This window comes from Siphateles boraxobius, unplaced genomic scaffold (assembly GCF_051911475.1).
Source record: "Siphateles boraxobius isolate OS27281-9 unplaced genomic scaffold, OSU_SipBor_1 2, whole genome shotgun sequence".
Taxonomy (NCBI): Eukaryota; Metazoa; Chordata; class Actinopteri; order Cypriniformes; family Leuciscidae; genus Siphateles; species Siphateles boraxobius.
The window spans coordinates 16,706,006-16,727,822 of record NW_027508810.1 but is presented as its reverse complement, the minus strand read 5'-3'; the positions used below and the strand labels follow the sequence as shown (position 1 = coordinate 16,727,822).

At 36.6% G+C, this 21,817-nt stretch overlaps 1 protein-coding gene across 6 annotated transcripts in view; it reads left to right on the top strand.

Annotated features, from left to right (window-relative positions):
• Positions 1-17,802, top strand: part of gpc3 (glypican 3) — a 141,057-nt gene extending 123,255 nt beyond the window's left edge. For all 6 annotated transcript variants that reach the window (XM_077236160.1, XM_077236161.1, XM_077236158.1 and 3 more), the window contains one exon: positions 14,288-17,802. In XM_077236160.1, the coding sequence (XP_077092275.1) occupies positions 14,288-14,466 (179 nt within the window). In that variant the 3' untranslated portion in view covers positions 14,467-17,802. The remainder of the gene's footprint in view (positions 1-14,287) is intronic.
• The last annotated feature ends 4,015 nt before the right edge of the window (positions 17,803-21,817 follow it).

Here is a 21,817-nt window from a genome sequence, read left to right as displayed (position 1 = left end):
TCTCTTTCCGGTACTGACAGCATAGCCTATATGGGACTGCAGGAAGAACGAAAGACTCGGACCCGGCTGAACCCGAACCAGACGAACTAATCATTTCCCTTTCTGGTACTGACAGCATAGCCTATATGGGACTGAGAGGAAGAACGAAAGACTCGGACCAGGCCGAACCCGAACCAGACAAACTAATAATTTCTCTTTCTGGTACTGACAGCATAGCCTTTATGGGACTGACAGGAAGAACGAAAGACTCGGACCCGGCCGAACCCGAACCAGACGAACTAATCATTTCTCTTTCTGGTACTGACAGCATAGCCTATATGGGACTGACAGGAAGAACGAAAGACTCGGACCCGTCCCGAACCCGAAGACTCGAGAGAGATGAACTAATCATTTCTTTTTCCAGTAGAGATTCAGAACCCATATGTTGCGCAATGCGCATGCGCGGTCAACACAAAATGAACGAATCACTCTCTGAGACAACTCGGTAGTCCCGAGTCATATTAAAGATTCGTTCAAAATGACACATCACTACAACAAAACTAAGCAAAGATTGTTCTTGCTCCGGCTTTAACTTCTTGATATTCGGCAGCGTTGCCGCAACGGACCGAATGGCTTCGCTCGCATCTTTCTCCACTGCCATTACTGAACTACAACTCAAAATAACGCACAACATCAACGTCATCATCGTTCACAGCCACTCCCTCTGTTTGCTGATTGGCCCGGTAAAAAATTGATAGGAGAAAACCAAATACTACAGCACAATCCCAGACCTAGTACTGAAAGAAAATGAAAATTGAGCGGAAGTACGTAGGAGGGCGGAGCCAGGCTAGCATTTTTCCAGGACTCTGGAAGAAAGTTCAAAACAGCATTTATTTGAAATATAAATATTTTGTAACAAACAAATGCGCTCTTGCTGACCCCAAACTTTTAAACCGGGGATAGTTCTCTTTGTTTTTTAAGTATAATATGTTTTCTAGCATTTTCTAACATCCCAATAAAGTACCTGCTTCTATTTTCTTTCTCTCTTTGATGTTAATTGTTTTGCAATAATATCTTTAGAAATTGTTTATATCTTCAGCTGTTTGAGCGCCCAACTCTTAAAGGGATAGTACACCCAAAAATGAAAAAGTATAATTTACTCACCTGTAGGACTTCCCAACCCATATGGCCCATTTCGTCTGTAGAACACAGTAGGACAAATTATGAAGAAGGTACGGTATCAGGAGAATGAATGGACACTGGAGTGATCAAAATGGAAAATAGATTCAAGATTCAAGGATGTTAAGATTTCTCACTTAACAACAGAAAATGGTACAATCTCACTACTTGTGACCTGTAGAGTTAGATTAGGGCTCATCCAAGGCTGTTTGTAAACAGAGATGAGATGAGAAAAGTGAGATCAGTAAACGGAAAGAGAGCAGATGGTGGGTTTTTCCCCCCTCGTTGAGAAAGAAGCAATGGCACCATCGCATCTGCAAATAATCCTGATCACAGAGAGAGGAAGTTTGCCATGAGAAACAGCCCAATGGATCTGGCTCCTTCTACAAGGGATCCTTATTTCTTCCTCTGTATATAAACAACAATCCCTCCCCAACCACACTCACACTCAACCATATGCACTTAACAGATAACCACATACACAGAGAAATAATGATACCTAACCAGCAATTGTGTAAACAGTGCCTGACTCAATATGCACAGGAGCTAGATGGATTACATCTACAGTCATTCCCATTGTGGAAGGCTTAACATGGTCGCTTGGAGTTTATGGCGTCTCACCAAACATTGTTGTATACGGTAGGCTGGTTTCAAACACTAACACAGGTGATGTCACATTTAAGGAAAAGGATAGTAAAGGAAGCTCGACAGTTGTGTTTTGATAAAAGTTAATAAACCAATTAGGGTTTCATATTTCATACAGAGAACTTTTTTTTTTTCTCCTTCCAATTCATTTCTGTGTCTGAGAGATTCCAAAAGAAAGTGTTTGTTTGTGTGAAGGTTTTATTTACATTAGCAGGATGTCCAGAATTGATTCCAGACATCTTTCTGCGTCATGTCTGTCCGTCACCCCAAAGACTGGAAACACAAACTGTGTCTCACCTACTGTGATTCATTCGTAAGCCAGGAGGTACAGCAGTGAGGTTGGATTTGACGTTAATACGGATTTAATTAGTGACAGTCGTTTCTGTTTAGTGCGAAAAATATCACCATAGTGAACCTAGTTTCTAACAAAATACCATAGTTAGTGACAAGCGTCGCTATATAGTGTAACAGTCAGGTTCTGGAAGTAAAAATCCCATTCACTTACTGGTAATTGTTTAATAATAAGGTATAAATGAAAGTATCCTTCAAAACAAGTCACCCTTACTGTAGAAACGTACCACGCCAAAAGAGCTTAGCAGCAATCTTCCATTCAGTATTGCGAATGATGTAAATCAAATCAAACTTATTTGTAAATAATTTGGCAATAATAAATGCGATAAATCAATAGTTTTATATATCTAACATGGATGGATCTCTACCTGTTGCGATAATATAAAACTCTCCTGATATTAGAGTAACAATTACTTAAGAATAAAATAAAGCATATTTTGTTACCTTTTGTAGCTTGGAAGGGTTCAGTTTGAGCAGATGTTTTATACCATCATCACTGTCCTCGTCAGAGCTCATTTCCCAGTTCAATCAATATCTGGCTTATATTCACGGTCTCAAACATATTCTCTAAAACGATCATTTTCAACATCTTTAAAATCAATATTTAGATCACTGACAGCTTCTTCACCAGATCCACCATCCAGTGACAGTGACACTAATATTTGATTGCGTTCGGTACTTTCTCTGCTGTAAATCTCTGAGCCATTTCAAGTTTTGCTGATGATACTTCCTATTCTTTTGTTTTCTGCCTGCGGTAACTATGAGTGAAACTTCACTTCATCATTGTGTATCAGACATTGCTACCTTGTGGAATAAATATGAATTGCACTTGTTCAGTCATTAAAGATTCAGTTATTATTAAAAATATATATATTTCAACTGTGACGGGTAACGCTGTCATTTCACTGGCCAATTTGGCATTTTATCATGTTTACTTACTTTGCTGGGGAAGTTCGTGTAAGTCAAATCTGTGCAGATTTAGCACAAATACTCAACTCGTGAGTCATCATCATGATATATTAAATACAGCGTATTGCGCAGAATCTGTTCTTACTGGAACATGTCCGTCACTATGCAACAAATAACGGCGCACTTGTTCAGTTGCATTAAAGCTAGCGGAGAATAAAAAACATTTGGTTAACAGAAAATACATTGTTATCCAACATCCTACATGTTCTTTGTACTGAATTGATCTTTCCACCTAAAACACATTTTTGGTGATGAGAATGAAAGATGAAGGGAGGAGATGGCTGGATGACAGGATTTTGTTTGAATAAGAAAATGTATGAAATCCAAATTTTATTTTATATATATATATATATATATATATATATATATATAAGCTATGACGTAGTTAATCTAGTAATTTATTTTTATGGATAGTAGAAGTTCTGAATGCCCGGTAACTGAAAAATTGAATAGCCAAATTGGCCGGTGGGTAAAAAAGTTAATTTCAAACCCTGCTTACAATGTTACACACCTTGGGTACCTAGCGACCCTATACAATTTTTAAGAAAAATTAATGGGAAAAGTGGCACTCTTTTATACTTTTTTTAATTAAATTTTTTTATATGTTTGTAATGAATTGATTGAGGATTACTAAGAAGGTTGATGTCTAACGTTAAAAATGAATGATGAGGAGGGTAGTGAATGACGTTGCGGGTCACTAAAGAGCCGAGATATGCGTTTAAGGGTTAATCCTTATGGGGGAAAAAAAACGTGGACAGTGGCTGTTGCACTCATACTTATTGATTGATTGATTGATTGATTACTTTATTACTTTATATAAATTTTTTTTTTTTGCTTGTGTTTTAACATGCGTACACACAAAGAACCAACAATATACATAAATATAAAAACACAAAAAACACATTGACAAAATATAGTAACCATGTTAAATTTTTAGTACAGACTCACTGTCTTGGTAACTGTTAGTCCTCATTCCCTTGTTTGTGAGGTTTCAGGTTCTGCTGGTCCATTTTTTTTAATCTCAGTCAGCATGTTTGCAGCCTCTCTGGCACTAACAGCAGCTGGAGCATTTGTAAGCGTTTCTGGGCAGTGAGTTCATGTATGCCATCAGCTCAGCTCATTGAAATGGCCTTTACATGGTGATTTCTTATGGTGAGACAGCAACTAGGCCTTCACCATACCAGAGGAAATTATATTCCCACTGTGATAATATCTGTCTCTGAATCTGTTTTATCTGTTTTGTGACCATTTCCCCCTGTGTCTAATCTGAATTTTAGAGCCTAAAAATATATTTGAGTAAATCTAATTATGAGCAGATTTAGTGAGAGGAGCCATATAGCTGACACCAGTGGCCTCACTCACATTGGGTTGTGCTAATTAATATGTGATGACTTGAATTTGCCCCACAATGCTGCCTATTGAAGGGCTTGATGGGGAATGCTGACATAGGGTTAGGACGGTTCACAGAGGAAAAGAATCAGTTATCTTCAAACTAACAATCTTATACTGTGTTAGACTGTTCTTGCTAAAGAAAGAGTTTTACCTCTTTCTCTGCTTTACCTCCCACAAACTGTTTTCGGTCACAAATTAGGGTCCAAATCTCACTATTAACTAACTATTAAATGCAACTTTTGCCTCAATAAACTCCTTATTACTGCTTATTAATAGTTATTAAGGTAGTTGTTAAAGGAATAGTTCACTTAAAAATGAAAATTTGGTTATTTACTCACCCTCAAGTTGTTTCAAAACTGTATGCATTTCTTTACCTTTGGATTAAGGATTAAGGGATATAGATATGGTTAATAGTTAACTAGTTAATAGTGAGAATTGGACCGTGAACTAAATTGTTAACCTGTTTTCCACCTTTTAACCCTTCAAGAAAAAAAAAAAAAAAAGAGTCTCTTATGCTCTCTATGACTGCATTTATTTGATCAAGAATACAGTGAAAACAGTAATGTTGTGAAATAATATTACAATTTAAAGTATAACTGTTTTCTATATTAATATATTTTAAAATGTAAGTTATCCCTGTGAAGCAAAGGTGAATTTTCAGCATCACAATTATTATTATTATCAATGAATATTTTGTGGAAACCATTTTTTCATGATTGAAAAAAACAATTCAAACAGAATTTTTTGAAACATTATAAATGTCTTCCCTGTCACTTTTGATTAATATAGTGCATCCTTGATGAATAAAAGTATATGTTAATGTATTTTGGAAAAATAAATATATACATATATAAATATATATATATCTTACTGACTCCAAACTTCGAATGGTAGTTTACACAAATGTCTAAGTGTTTTTTTCTATAACTGAAGCAGGTACAAAAGAATCATTCCCACTGTAAACAACATATCACAGCATTGCTGTTGCTCAGTGTGCAGTAGCTGCATCTCTGTCTGGATGTGCTTTAGCTGCGTCTCAGTGTTCTGTAACTGTGTCTTGGCCTCCTCATGGCTGGCTAGTTTTTCTTGGCTAGCTGCTGGCTGCCTGCTGGAGTGGGCCTGTGGTCAGAGTGATGGGTGTGGAGACATATGCTCACATTCCTCCCTCTGTCCTCACCGTTCTGGTGAGCAGCAGCAGCTTCGGCCAGAGACACTGACTGAGCTGCATATCTGAGCATAGAGTGTGTTCACAGAGGGTCTTACGTTTGTTGAGATAGAGGTGTAGGAGGCACTGAAATATCAGGTTTTGTTTATGACATACACTACCATTCAAAAGGTTGGAGTCGGTATGTTTTTAAAGTATATTTTAAAGAAGTCTCTTTTACTCCAGTCTTCAGTGTCACATGATCCTTCAGAAATCATTCTAATATGATTATTTGCTGCTCGAGAAACATTTCTCATTATTATCAATGTTAAAAAAAAAAGTTGTGCTGCTTATATTTTTGTGGAAACCGTGATTTTTTTTCTTCAGGACTCTTTGATGAATAGAAAGATCAAAAGAACAGGATTTATTTAAAATATAAATATTTTGTAATTTTATAAATGTCTTGTCACTTTTGTTCTTGTTGAATAAAAGGATTAATGTCTTTTAAAAAACGTACTGACCCAAACCTTTGAATGGCGGAGTATATTTGTGCTTTTTGCAATAAAATCAAAAAATGTTATGCCCATTGAGTGTAACCTTAGAGCAATATTTTGGGTCAGGCAATAAAAGTCTGTATGCTTTGTATATTAATGTCTGTTGGGAAAGGATATTGATATGAAACATTTGGAAATGAAAATGTCTCATTTGACACCTGCACAGCACCAATTGTGCTTTATTGGTTCCAGGCAGTGCATCTAAATCACCATTATTGTTCATAAAAGCCAAGTCAGTAGCACAGTCTAATGATATTTTGTGATTTATAATAAAGTGGCTTTATATATGATACTTAAACTGCTATGAAAATAAAAAGATATCTGGGAAGATTAATGATCAGATTGCTCTGTCTTGTCTGATATCTATAGGACATTTATGCTGAAGGAATGCTCTATAACATTTTTGTAGTTCTGTGTGTTTTCATAACCCCGGCTTCACAAATGTAGCAGCAATGTAAAGCAGTATTGGCCACTTTCATAAGCAGCACCTGTGTTTGGAGACTGACATTCCATGTACTTATCTAGTCCTGAGGAACACCTGTAAGGTGGATGGGAGCTCCAGAATAAACACAGCAACTGTATGTCCAGGTGGAGTGAAGGTCTGTCTGGGAGTTGGCAGAGATCCTGTGCTCTGTGATGAACTGCATTTCAAAACTTTTTGAATCTCTCTAAAGAGCTATTAGATTTTGATGAATGGTTTGCATGGAGACTGTATACATTGTTAACTATGTAGGCCAGACTAATGAGAGAGGCATATTTGCTTTTTGTGAGTATTTCTCTTTTTTTTTATTCATCAGAACCATAACTCTGAGTTTAGTATATGTGTATATTTTAGTGCCAAATGAGCTCTATAAAATCTAGTTATATATTACTTATCTCATGAAGAAAATGTGACAGTGTTCACCAGAGTAATGATGCTATTGTGTTGTGGATGGTTGCCAGGATGTTGCTGTGTTGTTGCTGAGTGTGGTTTGCTAGGTGCTGCAAGTTGATATGCAGAGGTTTTAAAAGTATTCACATCTGTTACTCAAGTAGAAGTATAGATACTAGGGTTTAAAAAGACTTCTGTAGAAGTTGAAGTATCAACTCAAGTGAAAGTGTAAAAGTATTGGTTTCAAAACTACTTAAAGTATAAAAGTAAAAGTAATGTAAGGAAAAAATGCCATTAAGGACAACAGCTTAGGCCGTGCCACAGGGGCCTATAGTGCACTACATCCCCCCCCCACCCCCTCCCGAAAAATAAAATTCTAAAGGCCATGACTATAATGTTATATTAAAATGTTAATGTTGAAAAATTTGGGATGCACTACCTGTTTCAGCCGCATATATGCCCATAGAAAATGAAATTCAGTCAAATTTCTATTTTAGTAAAATGCAAATACATTAAAGAACCATATGTGTGTGTGTACTACTGAGCATTAACATGTGTTTCATGGAGAGGAAGATACGATGACTAGTTGCCTATATAAGTATTGTAATGGTGCAAAAAGTCAAAGTTCAGAGGCATGTTGTCATCGAAATGGTATATGTTTATACTTCTTTTTAAGGTGTAGGTTTGATTTTGAGATTGGTGGGGATTGGGGACATCCATAGAAGCGGAGGAATCAGGAAATTAATAGGATAATGTATTAAGGTTTTTAGTCTATATGGACTTTAACAATACGTTAATTCATTAATTCTGTAATGTTACAGGTAACTAATAAAGGGAGGCAGTTTAACAGAGACTTAACTTTACTCCGTTCATAGTGCAATGCAATAGTGCAATGTCTTGTTCCTTGCTTTTGAAGAAGCCAAACACATCTGCATCTTTCATTTAAAGGATATAGTTCACCCAAAAATGAAAATCATTTAGGCTTCTCACTCTCAAGTTGTTTCAAACCAGTTTCTTTCTTCTGCTGAACACAAAAGAAGATATTTTGAAGAATGTCGATAGCCAAACAGTTGATTGTAGCTATTGACTTACATTGTAGAAAAAAAAATACTATGGAAGTCAATGGCTACCATCAACTGTTTGGTTATCGACATTCTTCAAAAAAACTTATTTTGTCTTCAGCAGAAGAAATAATCTGGTTTGAAACAACTTGAGAGTAAGTAAATGATGACAGAATTTTCATTTTTAAATAAGTGAACTTATCCCTTTAACAGAAATTAACTGTTGGCATATATGTTTTGCATCAATACTGTCAGTTTGTCCTGTTGGACACGATACACAGCAACACTGTCAAGTGTCACTTGTGACCATTGCTCTGAGACATGTTTTCAGCGTCCTAAGTGCACTGAAACATCTTTCAGTCCAGTTGATGAGCCTGGGATGACAAGGTTTCAACTTGATCAAACAGGCCTCTCATTTCAACAGACCAAGCAATGTTATTTTTTCATGTTTTATGGGGACTTTCCATAGACATAATGATTTTTATACTGTACAAACTGTGTAGCCTATTCTACCCCCCGACACTAACCCTATCACAAATACCTTTCTGCATTTTCAAAAAACATCACTTAGTCTGATTTATAAGCCGTTTTCTAAAAAACAAAATGTTGATTTCTCCCTCACTTACCGCATAGGTTTCTTATTTCCTTCGGATGAGTTTTGCCGCTTCGCACAACCAGATGTAACAGCCTCTCACAAGTTAGAAAGAAAACACAAAGCCAATCAGTTTAGCGATGTTCAGGAGGCGGGACTCAATCTATTAAACGTTTGTGTAATTGCCCATTTTTTGAACGATGACAAGCCGGAATGAAAACAAGCCGAAATGAAATGGGAGTAACGAGGCAATTTTTAAAACGTAAGGAGTAGAAAGTAGCCTACAGATAATTGCGTGAAAATGTAAGGAGTAGAAGTAAAAAGTCGGCTGAAAAATAATTGCTCAAGTAAAGTATAGATACCCACAATTTCTACTTAAGTAAGGTAACAAAGTATTTGTACTTCGTTACTTGACACCTCTGTTGATATGTAGTTGCTTGGAACTTAGTTGCTAGGGTGTTGCTAAGATTATTTGATTAGTTGCAAGGTGGTTTCTTACTGGCCCAAGTTAAAAGAGCCCACCCCCAAATGTAAGACTCGGGTCCTTCCTTATGCGTTTTCCCCCTCCCATTTAATCATCATAAAATGACATAATAAAATAAAAATAATTAGGTAACACTTTACGATAAGGTTTCATTTGTTAACATTAGTTAATGTATTAACTACTTGAACTAACAATGAGCAATACATTTGTAACTGTATTTATTCATCTTTGTTAATGCTAGTTAAAAAAAATCCGGCTGTTCATTGATTATTCATGTTAGTTCAGAGTGCATTAAAGGGACAGTTCACCCAAAAATAAAAAAATCTGTCATCCCTTACTCATCTTACTCACCCTCAAGTTGTTCCAAATCTGTATAAATGTCTTTGTTTTGCTGTACACAATGGAATATATTTAAGAAAATGTTCGTAACCAAACAGATCTCAGGCCCCATTGACTACCATAGTCTTTTTTCTATAGTCAATGGGGCCTGATATCTGTTTAGTTACAAAAATTCTCCCAAATATCTTCTTGTGTGTATAGGAGAACAAAGACATTTACAGGTTTGGAACAACATAAAAGTGAGTAAATGTTGAGAGAATTTTCATTTTTGGGTGAAGTGTCCCTTTAACTAATGTTAACAAATACAACATTTGATTTTAATAATGTATTAGTAAATGTTGAAATGAACATCCCCTAAGCATTTAATAAATGTAGAAGTATTGCTCATTCTTAGTTAATGTTAACTAAAGTAGTTAACTAATATTAACTATTGGAACCTCTTTGCTTTTGATCTTTCTATTCATCAACGAACCTGAAAAAAATTCTATCACGGTTCCAACAAAATATTAAGCAGCACATCTGTTTTCAACATTGATAATAATAATAATAAATGTTTTTCAGCATGTTATAATGATTTCTGAATGATCATGTGACACTGAAGACTGGAGTAATGGAGTAAAATTCAGCTTTGCCATCACAGGAATAAATTACATTTTATAACATATAATAGTTTAAAAAAAAATATAATTGTAATAATATTTCACAATATTATATTTTTACCATTTTTTGAGTGGTAGTGTAGATGGCTTCAATGCTCTTAGACATAAACTAAAATCCACAAAACCTTATTAATGTCAAAAGGTTGTAAGGTTAAGTTGTTGAAATCTCTATCCCCAAGTATGAGCTGTAGTAGGATGCACCCTAAAAGAATTATCCTCGCGCTTGGGTTAACGTAGGTTTGTTTGTTGTTTGGAAGAACAAAGATTGTCCTCTTGAGTTAAGGAGAGCAAAGCACTTAAACACCCTCATCGCCTCTCTTTAAACACCAAGAGCTTATAAATCTTCTTTAACCAGGTCTTGAAACAAACTAGTCCTCTAAAGCAGTCAGCTAATGTCCTATTCTTACTATGGAGTGCTGCAATAAACATTTAAAACTTGTTTCTGTGTTCCTGTTTGCTGTGCCTGTGATATAGTGCGCTGCGGGGATTGAGCTGATCCAAGCCCACCAATACCAATCAATGGCTGTCTGTTGACCTCTGACCCGTGTCGTAACTGGAGCTTGTAACTCTGTGATAAAGCCAGTCAGAGCTACGCTTGCATGGTGGTGAAGAGCCCTGGAGACTGATACTGCTGAAAATTGATAGCCTTTGCGAGCCTTTGTGCTATTGGTCGGACTATCCCATGCTCATTCGTTGTCTGTAGGATGTTCTGTTTTCTATATTTAGCATGCCAGCCTGTACATATCCATCCAACTAATTGCCATTGTGTGGATATCAGATCCAAAACAAATGTCAACCGGACCATCAACCAATCTGTGGATCCCTTCACTCACATTATTATTCGCAAGAGTTCACGGCTCATTATAACAGGATATTATTGGTCACAGTGTGGAGTTGGGTTATACACAGTTTGCACTCTGTGTCATTTCTTTTGGCTGCTGCAGCCAGACCCCCACCCCTATTATTTTTATGAACATTTGGGGTTTTACTCAGTGACTCACACCTCTCAGCAAACAATATCACACACACACATTATTCACTTTCATTCCTATGCACTCGTCTGATTTAGGGTGTAGTATAAAAGCTGTATTGAATTACACCTCTGCTTTAATTGGACTAGTGGTACAGTGTACCGCTGTCACAATGAAAAATCAGCCTTTCAGGGTCCGTGGAATGTCTAACCGCTGGCTTCTCAGTGGACGGAGGGAAAGAAAAAGTTAATTGTTTTCTGGCGCGCGTTCAAGCTCTGTCGTAATTGCACAGAAATCTCAAGGAGGTTTCAGCGCCGAGGCTTTATTTATTTGCCTCCTTCCTCTGTTTTAAAGTCGACTGTGCTGAAATGGGCCCCCGGGCATCCAGAGGACCCCCTGAGAGATGGCCTCCATCTTTTTTCCTGCTCTCGGCCTGGTTCTCACTGGCTGGCAAACTTAGTTCAGGGCCTAGAATTAATTAAGCTGCATGCCTTCCTGTTGATCCCACCACTACGCAGCCGCTGGCCCAAATGGTGGACTTCCTCCCTGTGGGGTTGAATTCCCCCCAAACGAAGGAGGCAACTTGAAGATGCTGGTGAGGAGGGTATTAAATATGGCATTTGATCTTAGTAGATGAGATTAAATACATCATTAGTTTCCAGTCAATGTATTGCAGAGAATATTAGCATACAAACAGTTCTTTAAAATGCTCGCAGCCTTCCACCAATGTTGAGGTAAGCACTACATGACAAACACAGACTGCATTTGTCATGTTCGGTTATTGTGTGTTTACATCTATATATAGTGGGGTGAAACTGCGTCTCTCATCTTGGTGTTCAGATAATTAAATGAGCTCAAAAGACTTCAGACTATTGGTAATTCTATTACAATATATATTATTTATATATATGAACAACTTAAGCATATATACAAATATTTGAAAGAAGTATATTAAAGATGCAGTAAGCACTGTTGAAAGTGGATCAGACCGAGCACCACAACACACTTGTAGCCAATCAGCAATAGGGGGTGTGTCCACTCATGATGGGAGAGGGGAGAGAGTGAGCAAGAAGAAGATTTGACTGTAGAAAGAGAGACGGCTGAGAGACATTACGAAAGAGAAAAGGTCAGAGGAATATCGAAAGAAGGGTTATGATCAGAAAAGAGCTTTAGGACCCACGTTAAATGTTAGAAAAGCTTTCCATTGCTGGAGTGATTGAAGCGGGAAGGACTGAAAATGGATGCCAAGGTTGCGTTCCTTCTGCTTCATACGTGAGTAACATTGGTTTTTCTGTTTCACAGAACCAAGATATGCTGTTTGTCTGTGCTGCTGGCGACTATAACAACCAATTCTTGCTTGTATTCTCTAGTGTACTGTATGTTTATTTTTTGTTCTTCCTTGTCGTTTATTCATCATCTTTACTTTATTTTTTTGCAAAGCATTATTTTGACGAATTTGAGAACGTCTCAGTATTTGGTTTGACCCCATTTCTTTAATGACAGCAGCACTCAAGTTGACATGAACTTCACGCGTTTGTGTTCTCCAGCATGATTTATGAATGTTCCAAAGAGCAACATGAACTCCTTAATACCATCTGACCATTTGCACCCAGTCACATGATCAATGCCACAAATGTACTTAATTTGATTTGTGACCTTAAAGTCTTTTCCTAGTCAGTCTATTTTACGTTTACTTTATTTTATTTTATTCTAAAACACTTTATTTCGAGGTTTAAATCTAGATATTCATTTTTTTCAGTGTGTATTGCCTATGGTTTAGTTATGTCAGATGGAGAGCAGGAATTTGAGGTATGTGCTAAGGCAGGGGAGCATGTGTGTATATATCTGCCACAGCTCGTTTGTGTGTGTTGAAGAATAAGATTCTCCTCAGCTTAGAGGGACACTTCACAGGGGACAAATAGCTGGCGTGCTTCTCCATACTTGATATCCTCTTTCCTTTTCATAATTTTCACCTCATAGTTCTGTCTCCCTCATGGCTGATTTCCCAGACAATACACCTCGTCTGTAGATGCTGAGATAAATGAAAAGATGTTTTTCTTTTAGTGAAGAAAACGATTGTTAAACGGTTTTAAAATGGAATGCTGCCATATTCCTCACTCCAGTAAGACGACGACATAACAAAACTAATGACTGGTTATTAGAGACTGGAAGTTGCTATTTTTCCAGACTAAGTAAGCACACATACGTCGCCAAGATGACTGGAAAGGTTTGTGTTATAATCATGGGGTACAAACACCTTAAAAAAAGAGCAGATTCACATACATTCTATCATACCTGTGATAGAAAAAATAACTACTGAATATTTTAGTGACATATTGCAGTTGTGAAAACTCACTGAGTAGAAAACACATAAAACAGACACACACATAAAACACACACATAAAACAGTAGGAAAGTGAATTGTAAAGAATGTAATGATTGTTATGGTAGTTATAGGGTGATGTGTTTGATTCTCTAAAAATAACTGACTTCTTGTCATTCGTTCGGGTTGTGTCAGGTTGTGCTGCATTGGTTTGATTCACTCAAAAGAACTGTCTCATCAGAGTAATTCATTCAGGAAATCTAAACTACCCTGATTGTTCAGAATGTGTTTGATTCAGTAAAAAGAACTGAGTCATTAATTGTCTACACTACATGCTACATTTGGTTGTGCTGATATGTGTTTGTTTTACTTAAAATAACAGACTCTTTGAGTCATTTGTTCAGGCATTGGACTACACTGATTGTTCGTAATGTGTTTGACCCAACTCGAGTCATTTGTTTGGGAATCAGACTAGCTGCACTGTATTTGTTTGCATAACTTGTTTGAAAGACTCAGTAGAGTCATTCGTTCAGCAATCGGACTACACTGATTGTCCAGAATGTGTTTGATTCAGTAAAAAGAACTGACTCATTAGAGCCATGCATTCTATATGAGACTTTCGAAGCCATATAATAACTTTATTTGACAAATATGAATTGATGTAATTATTATAGCACTCAATTAGGCTTTGAAACAGTTTTATGTTCTGCATAGCCATCCATATAATTTCTCTCTCTCTCTCTCTCTCTCTCTCTCTCTCTCTCTCTTTCTAAGATTTGGCAGATAACTTGGCAATTGATGACTTGACGCTTCACGAGTTGCTCCTGACTCCCAGACTGGCTAAAGACGCACACGGCGGAGCTTCCATACCTGGAGCGGCACGGGCGGCATACGTTCCTAGTGCAACCTTCATCTTTACCATCATCATCCTCATAACATTGGGTCTTCAGTGATGAATCCATCTTCAAACCAGTTTGATCATAAACGATACTCATGCCCATGTGTACATAAAGCTCCATGATTTTTGGCCAAGGACGAGAACCTTTCCTCTTCCCAGCCTCAAGTCTTACTATATGAACCTCTTCTTTTATATATTTTGTGTGGACCTGAGGATTTCAGTATCATCTACCACGCTCAGACTATAAAGTCATTTTTCTACAGCATGAAGAGCATTACATACACATACAAGAATCATGTTCTTTCCCTCCATGCTCATATGTCTCACAACAGCCATGTGTTTTACATTGAGCATCGCCTCCCCTTTGCTATACACATGCAGTTTTACACAAAGGCCAAAGCATTCTGGAGGAAAAGGAGCTAAATCGCTTTTGAAAAGACAAAGAGGCTCAGCTTTTGTGAGTGAATGGGCACACTTAAAGAGAAGGAAGCGTGACTGACAGAGTCTGAGAACACGAACAACATACAACCCTAGTGGCACAGACTGTCTCTCATACACACTGCAGTGAGCTTCTCCTCGGCCACTCATTTCCTGTGCAGTAAATGACCCTTGGAGTGGAGGACATCAAGGCATCGGCATGTCGTTGTGAAACCCTTTCCTTACAGCGCGACACAGCTGTACTTCATTTACAAAAAAATGCTTTTAAACTGTTTTATTAGAATGCTGACTTTCCCTTTTCAGAAATTGTGGTATTTTATAATCTCTCTTTGATTTAGTCTATCATTATCTCTCTTCCTTTTTCTTCCATTTCCTCTATCCTTGCATTATAATCGTGTGATTACAACGTTCCCTTAAATGGACACCCTCGACACTTCCTGTTGTTTCTTTTCCTCCAATCCTTTCGCAGGTCACCGTAGCATTTGCATTCAAGGAAGGATGCGACGTGTTGATGGCTTGATTGATCTGTGCAATTGTAAGGTTTTCTGTTTTTGGATATCTCCATATACAAAGGGCTAATGCTGTCATTTTAGATCAGAATGAGAAAGCTATGGACACTGTTTTCCTTTCAAAACCTCTGACGTAATTCATTACTGATCTCTGTCCGGTGCTCAATGATTCACAATGTTTTCAGACCTTAACCAATTTTATTTGACTAGATTACAAATCATTAATTTTTTCCCTTTTTTATATTATTTCAAAGCACCTAAAAAAATAACTTTAAAGTTGAAGAGTGTAATTTATTTATTGTATTTATTTATCGCGTGCTATCCAAATCCCTTTTTGACGTCCTTGAGAAGTGTAAACTCTGGGCTTTTTCAAAACACTGTTTGCTTAAGCGGTTGTGACAACTTGATTCAACCAGCAGCTTGAGTTTGGGGCAGAACTGTCTATTTGTGCAAGTGTTTTGGGAACCTGTTTGGGTTTTTTGCAATTCCAAAATGTCATGTTTCACCTTAATTTTGACAGTTTAATGCATATATCTATTGGTGGTTACACTTTTGGCCGATACCAATAGGCAGATGATTATTTTAAAATCCCTTAAAAAAAGGTTTGCTGAAAGACACACTATTTTGCCTCATCCGGTAGACTTTAGACAGATCCATTTTTTGTTAAAACTACAGATCGAGCTTCTGCATTTTGGTATTCCCACTCGGATCAATAGAGGGGTGCCACCAAAAGTTGTTGGCAAAAGGAAACGCCACAGTTAATTTTCTGTTTCCCCTATTAATGTTGCACCAATTTCAGAAAACGTTTCACCTTTCTACTGTATAGACAGCCAAGTTTTATTAAAAACCCATGTTACTAGTGGTGAATTACCCATGAGTTCCTGTCCTGCTGAAACTTTATCCTCAAGTTTAGTTTTCTAAGAGACAAAACATGTTTTCTTGTAATACTTTTCTGTATTTTTCAACATCAATTCTTTGTTTTGGGTTAATAAGATACCCCAGACTTCACAGCACTACCAGTCTTTACAGTGAGAATGGTGTTTTCTTTAAGGTGAATACAGTGTTTTATAACACACGTCTCGCCACATCTTGACAACGTTGGTCGCATTTGACTATGAAATCTTTTCACACATTGCAACTCGGTCAATATTATGCTTCTTGTCAGGCTGCAGTTATGTTTTTATGTGATTCTTTAGGAGTAATGAGATCTTTTGTGCCCCCCTCCCCAACAGGCCAATGATACGCAGAGCTCTTGATATGGTTGACTGGTGCACCTTCACTGATCACTGGCTTCTCTGTAGCTTCCCTCACAGGTCTCCTTTTTCATGTGCAGAATCTTGAGGGACGATCTTTTTGTGGCAATGTCTGGATGGTTTGATGTAGCCCTCACCTACTGATAATTGTGCCAACAGTGCCCGCTGGGACATCCAGACACTTGGATAATGCGTTTTGCTCATTTCCTAATTCAAACATTTGTTTTACTTTAGCTCAAATTTCTCAGTAATGCTCTTTGGTCTTCATGTTCACAGCTGTCCTTCAGATCCACAGCCTAGATAATGATCACTTAACTGTGGGGTTTTATCCTGAAAATGTGGTGGTTATTGTAATGAGTCACAGGTAGAGGCAAATTGTAAGGCAATCATTTCCTTGTTGCAGCAATTGTTTCGCATCTGTGTAAACTTAGAACTTCTGTTTATTTTGAGCTTTCTGTTTATTTCACATTATAAGATATAAATCAAATTTGAGTTTAAGTTCTTACAAATTAAAATACCACAATTTTATGGATTCAGAAAAGACAGTCAGTTAAGGGTCTTTTGCAAGACACTGGATATTTACAGTGATATGCTTTATGTAAAATATAAAAACTAGGCTGCAAGAAGGCATAATACATTCAGTTTGAAAGAAAAAAGCAAACAAACTTTAAAAGCAAACTATGGCCGAGGGATTGATATACAAAAATCTCAGTTTAATTGAAAGAAATAGCTTGTTGTCATTACAGTATGTATTAAATGAAGGATGTGCTTTTGCCAGTAATGGAATGTGTCGAGTGCCGTAATTAAACTCTGAATTCTGCAGTACTGTTTATACTGGTACTGATTGCACAGTGGGGGTGCATTCAGGGGCCATTTGGCACATTTGAGTACTTGAGCTTGGCTTGAGCCGTTCAATAACCAGAGCGACGGGGGAAGGAGGTAAAATGGAGCCCTTCATTCACTCCAGGGTACAGTTACTCAGACCTTAAATTAGTGGAGAAACTGTCCTGCCTCTACCTGCTCTTTTGGGAAACCCAGTGTACAGAATGTTTGATTGTCAATACTACTTTTCAAAGGTCAAAACTGAACGTTCAGAGTACAAACACTGTTTATTTGTGACAATAAAGTACATGTGTTATCATTTAAAAATGTCCATGTAAATGATAATCAAATAAAAATGTTAAAGTTGCAGTTGTGATGTTGTTTTGATATTTGTTTGTGAAAAACTACAGTTTTTTTCTTTATGGCGCTTTTTTAAGTTCCACACTAGTGAATGAAGTGTGTAGTGTACTGTATGTGTTCATATCTATATGCAATTCTCATTCCAACCAGTTGAGGAGTGCCAGTCTTTCAGTAGTATCTAAAAATGCATGTTTTCCTACATAAAGTGAATGCAAATGAATAGCATATTATCAACTCCCCTCATCTCCATTTTGTCTTGATGATCTCCTCTCAGCTGACCCAAGCTGTCAGACATACCTGTGGTGCCTCACACTTACAGTTGCAAATTAAACCTTATTTAGTCTGTGTTTATATTCTGTCACCCCTCCCCACCCACCTACACACACACACACACACACACACACACACACACACACACACACACACACACACACACACACACACACACACAACAATCCCCCGGTGTTTTTAACAGACTTTATCTCGTTATTAACCTAATCTGACTGTGAGGGCGATATTTCCGTTTTTCGTGGATTCAGATCTTGTTGTGTTCCTCTGGTCTTTTCTCCCCTAAAGCAGTGAAGAGAGGCCGGTTATCAGGCGAGAGAGCAGCAGAGGGGCTGTTGGTTACTCTCTGAATGTTAATGGACGAGTGAGAATGGGCAAACAGGCCCATTGAAATGCGCAGGTTGAATGTTTTCTTAGGGTAATAAAGTGGCTATACAGGGATCCCCCTTTTTTAGGACCAACTGGTCTTCTTTGTTTAGGGTGGCACAGTTAGTCAGGCTAATTGTGTTCTACAGAAATTGTTACTAGTTTATTGACGTTTTTGTGATTCTGCAGGTGAAAATCATCTTTATACTAATGGACCACTATGATAATGCACTCAAAAAATATATTTTTTGTTGTTTGTTCAATTTCGTTAATTAAAACAAGCTAGAGCAACACCTTGAAAATTCATCAAAATGCCATTGTCTACAATCAATTTGCACTGTAAACCCGGATAAGTAGAATCTACTTAAAAAAAACTAAGGTAACTCGTTGCCTTAATTTAATTAAGTAAGCGTAACTTAATTGCATCAAGTTTTTCTTACTTAATCCATTTAAGTTTTGTCAACTTAATTCTATCTGTGATCTGAGGAAGTGTACTCCCAGAGTGCATTGCGACATTAATAAATTAATTGCTCTGTTTTAATATTTTTGGCTTTATTTTACCATTACAATTGTATTTGCTATTGTTATTGGGGTTATACTGACAAGAGACAGCAAATCAAATTGTAATGATCTAATTAATTAAATTAATTAAAAAAAAACTTGTTACCATTGTTGTGGTTTGCATGCTGAATATTGAAGTCTGTGTGTGACTCAAGCAAAATTGCAAGATATTGTCACAGATATAGAGGGGTTATATCAACCTAATTAAAAGTTTATGCCATAAGTGTTAGCAATAAAATGTTAAAAGATCATTATTATACATGAAATATATATGATATATCGTTAATAAATTCAACATGGAAATAATTTAAGTATAAATATATATAATATTTATTACTTCACTTCCTTTGAAATCATATAACAGATTTCATGTTGCATCACTGCATCATTTGGAAGAAAATTACAATAATATAAATTAAGTTCCCAGTGCCCAACCGAAGGGAACACATACCACAATAATGATGAGAAATTTTAGGAAATCAACATGAATTTATGAAGTCAACTTATGTGACGTTCTCTCAAAATTGTTAGTTGTTTTGACAATAACATTCAAGATGACTGGAAAATGAGCAAATGCAACTTAGAATGATCACTGCTGAAGTCGAAGAAATGAGTAAAAAATCTATTAAGGTTTACCCCGCCTCAAAAACCATTTGCCCCGTGTTTTCTTCATTTTTTTTTTTCAAAATGGTACTCAAACCAGTCAAGTAATGTTTAATAGTGTTTTTTTAGAGTAAAGAAGGCATAGCATGCAAACAGTACAGATTACTAAATTGTTTTAAGTAAGTTCAACTAATTATTCGACATTAAGTAAAGTTAACTAAAAAGGGTTAGTTAGAAGAACTGTTCGGTTTTACAGTAAAATTGAAATGTACTTAATCTATAATTTTTGTTGGCCATAACAATCTAATTAATAAGCAATTATTTATTTAATCTAGTACTGTACTATATAGAAATATGTTATTTCCTTATTTCTATTTGTATGCCAGGAAAAAAAAATCAATAGGCCTATACAACCAAAAGACAATGTTTGATAAAATACAAAAATGTTTTAATGTAATGCAGATATGTAATGTAGTAATAATTTAAAAGTAAATCATTTTACAAATATAGGATATAGTAGTGAATTCATTACATTTCGTAAACTAAATCAATTAAAATGTATAGCCTATATTTTTTTCAGAAATATAATGTAGAAATAATTAATAAAGTAATAATTATTAATTAAAATAGAAATAATTATTAATTCTATATAATTATTGATAATTATTTTAACAATTACATAAATTAAATTTAAATCTATACTTTTTTCATCATTTTTGGGCATTTATACACAAATTGAATAGGCTAATTTACGTACAAATTTAAGTAGGCCTACCTAAAGTTAAATACGCTAATTATTTTTTAAGTTTTCTGGTTTATTTAGAATGTTAAACACTGGTTTAACTTTATTTGAATAATTTACTAAAGAAATTATTTGAAATAAATAAATAAATAAATAAGACTATGCAAAATGTTTAATATCAAGAGCTTTAAGTGTAATCAGTCAGGAACGATGAACTGGTTGAAATTTTAAAACAGATTTGTATAATCTTAACCGCACATCTTTTTGTGCAATAGTATCGCAGAGCTGTGGATTTGTCCATTACTAAGTATTCTGGGAAAGAGAGTGCTCACCTTTTGTTTTGGTAGACTCTCTCATATCCACAATCAACAGACCCCAGAACCCCTCCGCAGGATCTCATTGGCCACTGGCTTTCCCAGCTTTGGTCACACAGCATGAATGGGGTAGGCTGAGGAATGCGGGGACACAATAGGTGGAATGTCAGTTTGCTAAGAGCTCCCCCCTAGACCATGCATAAACACACACACAGCCACAACAACACATGAAACATACACATGCTCCAGCACATCCAGACATGTCAAACTGTGCCCTCTCTGCTGGTGCACTTCAAGGTTAAAGGGATAGTTCACCCAAAAATGAAAATCCTGTCAGTTTTTACTCACCCTCATGTTGTTCCAACCCCGTAAGACTTTCGTTCATCTTCGGAACACGAATTAAGATATTTTTGATGAAATCTGAGAGCTGGATCACTCCTCCATACTAGTCCATAGGCTTCTTCAGGGATTAAAACTTGCCGGCCTCGAAACGTTATTAAAGACATCGTTAAAATAGTCCAAGTGACTACAGTGGCTCAATCTTAAGTTTATCAAACGACGAGAATACTTTTTGTGCGCAAAACCCAAAATAACGACTTTATTTCAACTATTAATTTCCTTCTCTCTGGGCCTCGAGTCAGTTCACTAGTGTAATAGCGTAAGTTTCTGTTGTTGTAGGTCACACGCATCACACACATGACCAGCGTCGGCCAATAGTGAGCATACGTGTGACGTAGCTCTGCGGAATCACACTATGTTAACTGACTAGATGCCAACAGAGAAGGAAATGAACAGTTGAAATAAAGTCGTTATTTTTGTTTGTTTATGCGCACAAAAAGTATTCTCGTCGCTTGATAAACTTAAGATTGAGCCACTGTAGTCACTTGGGCTATTTTAACGATGTCATTAATAACTTTTCGGGGCTGGCAAGTTTCAATCCCTGAAGAAGCCTATGGAGGAGTGATCCAGCTCTCAGATTTCATCAAAAATATCTTAATTCGTGTTCCGAAGATGAACGAAGGTCTTACGGGGTTGGAACAACATGAGGGTGAGTAAATACTGACAGAATTTTCATTTTTGGGTGAACTATCCCTTTAAGAATGAATGGAAAACTATTATCAATGTGAATGAGATTAAGGAAAAATAAATC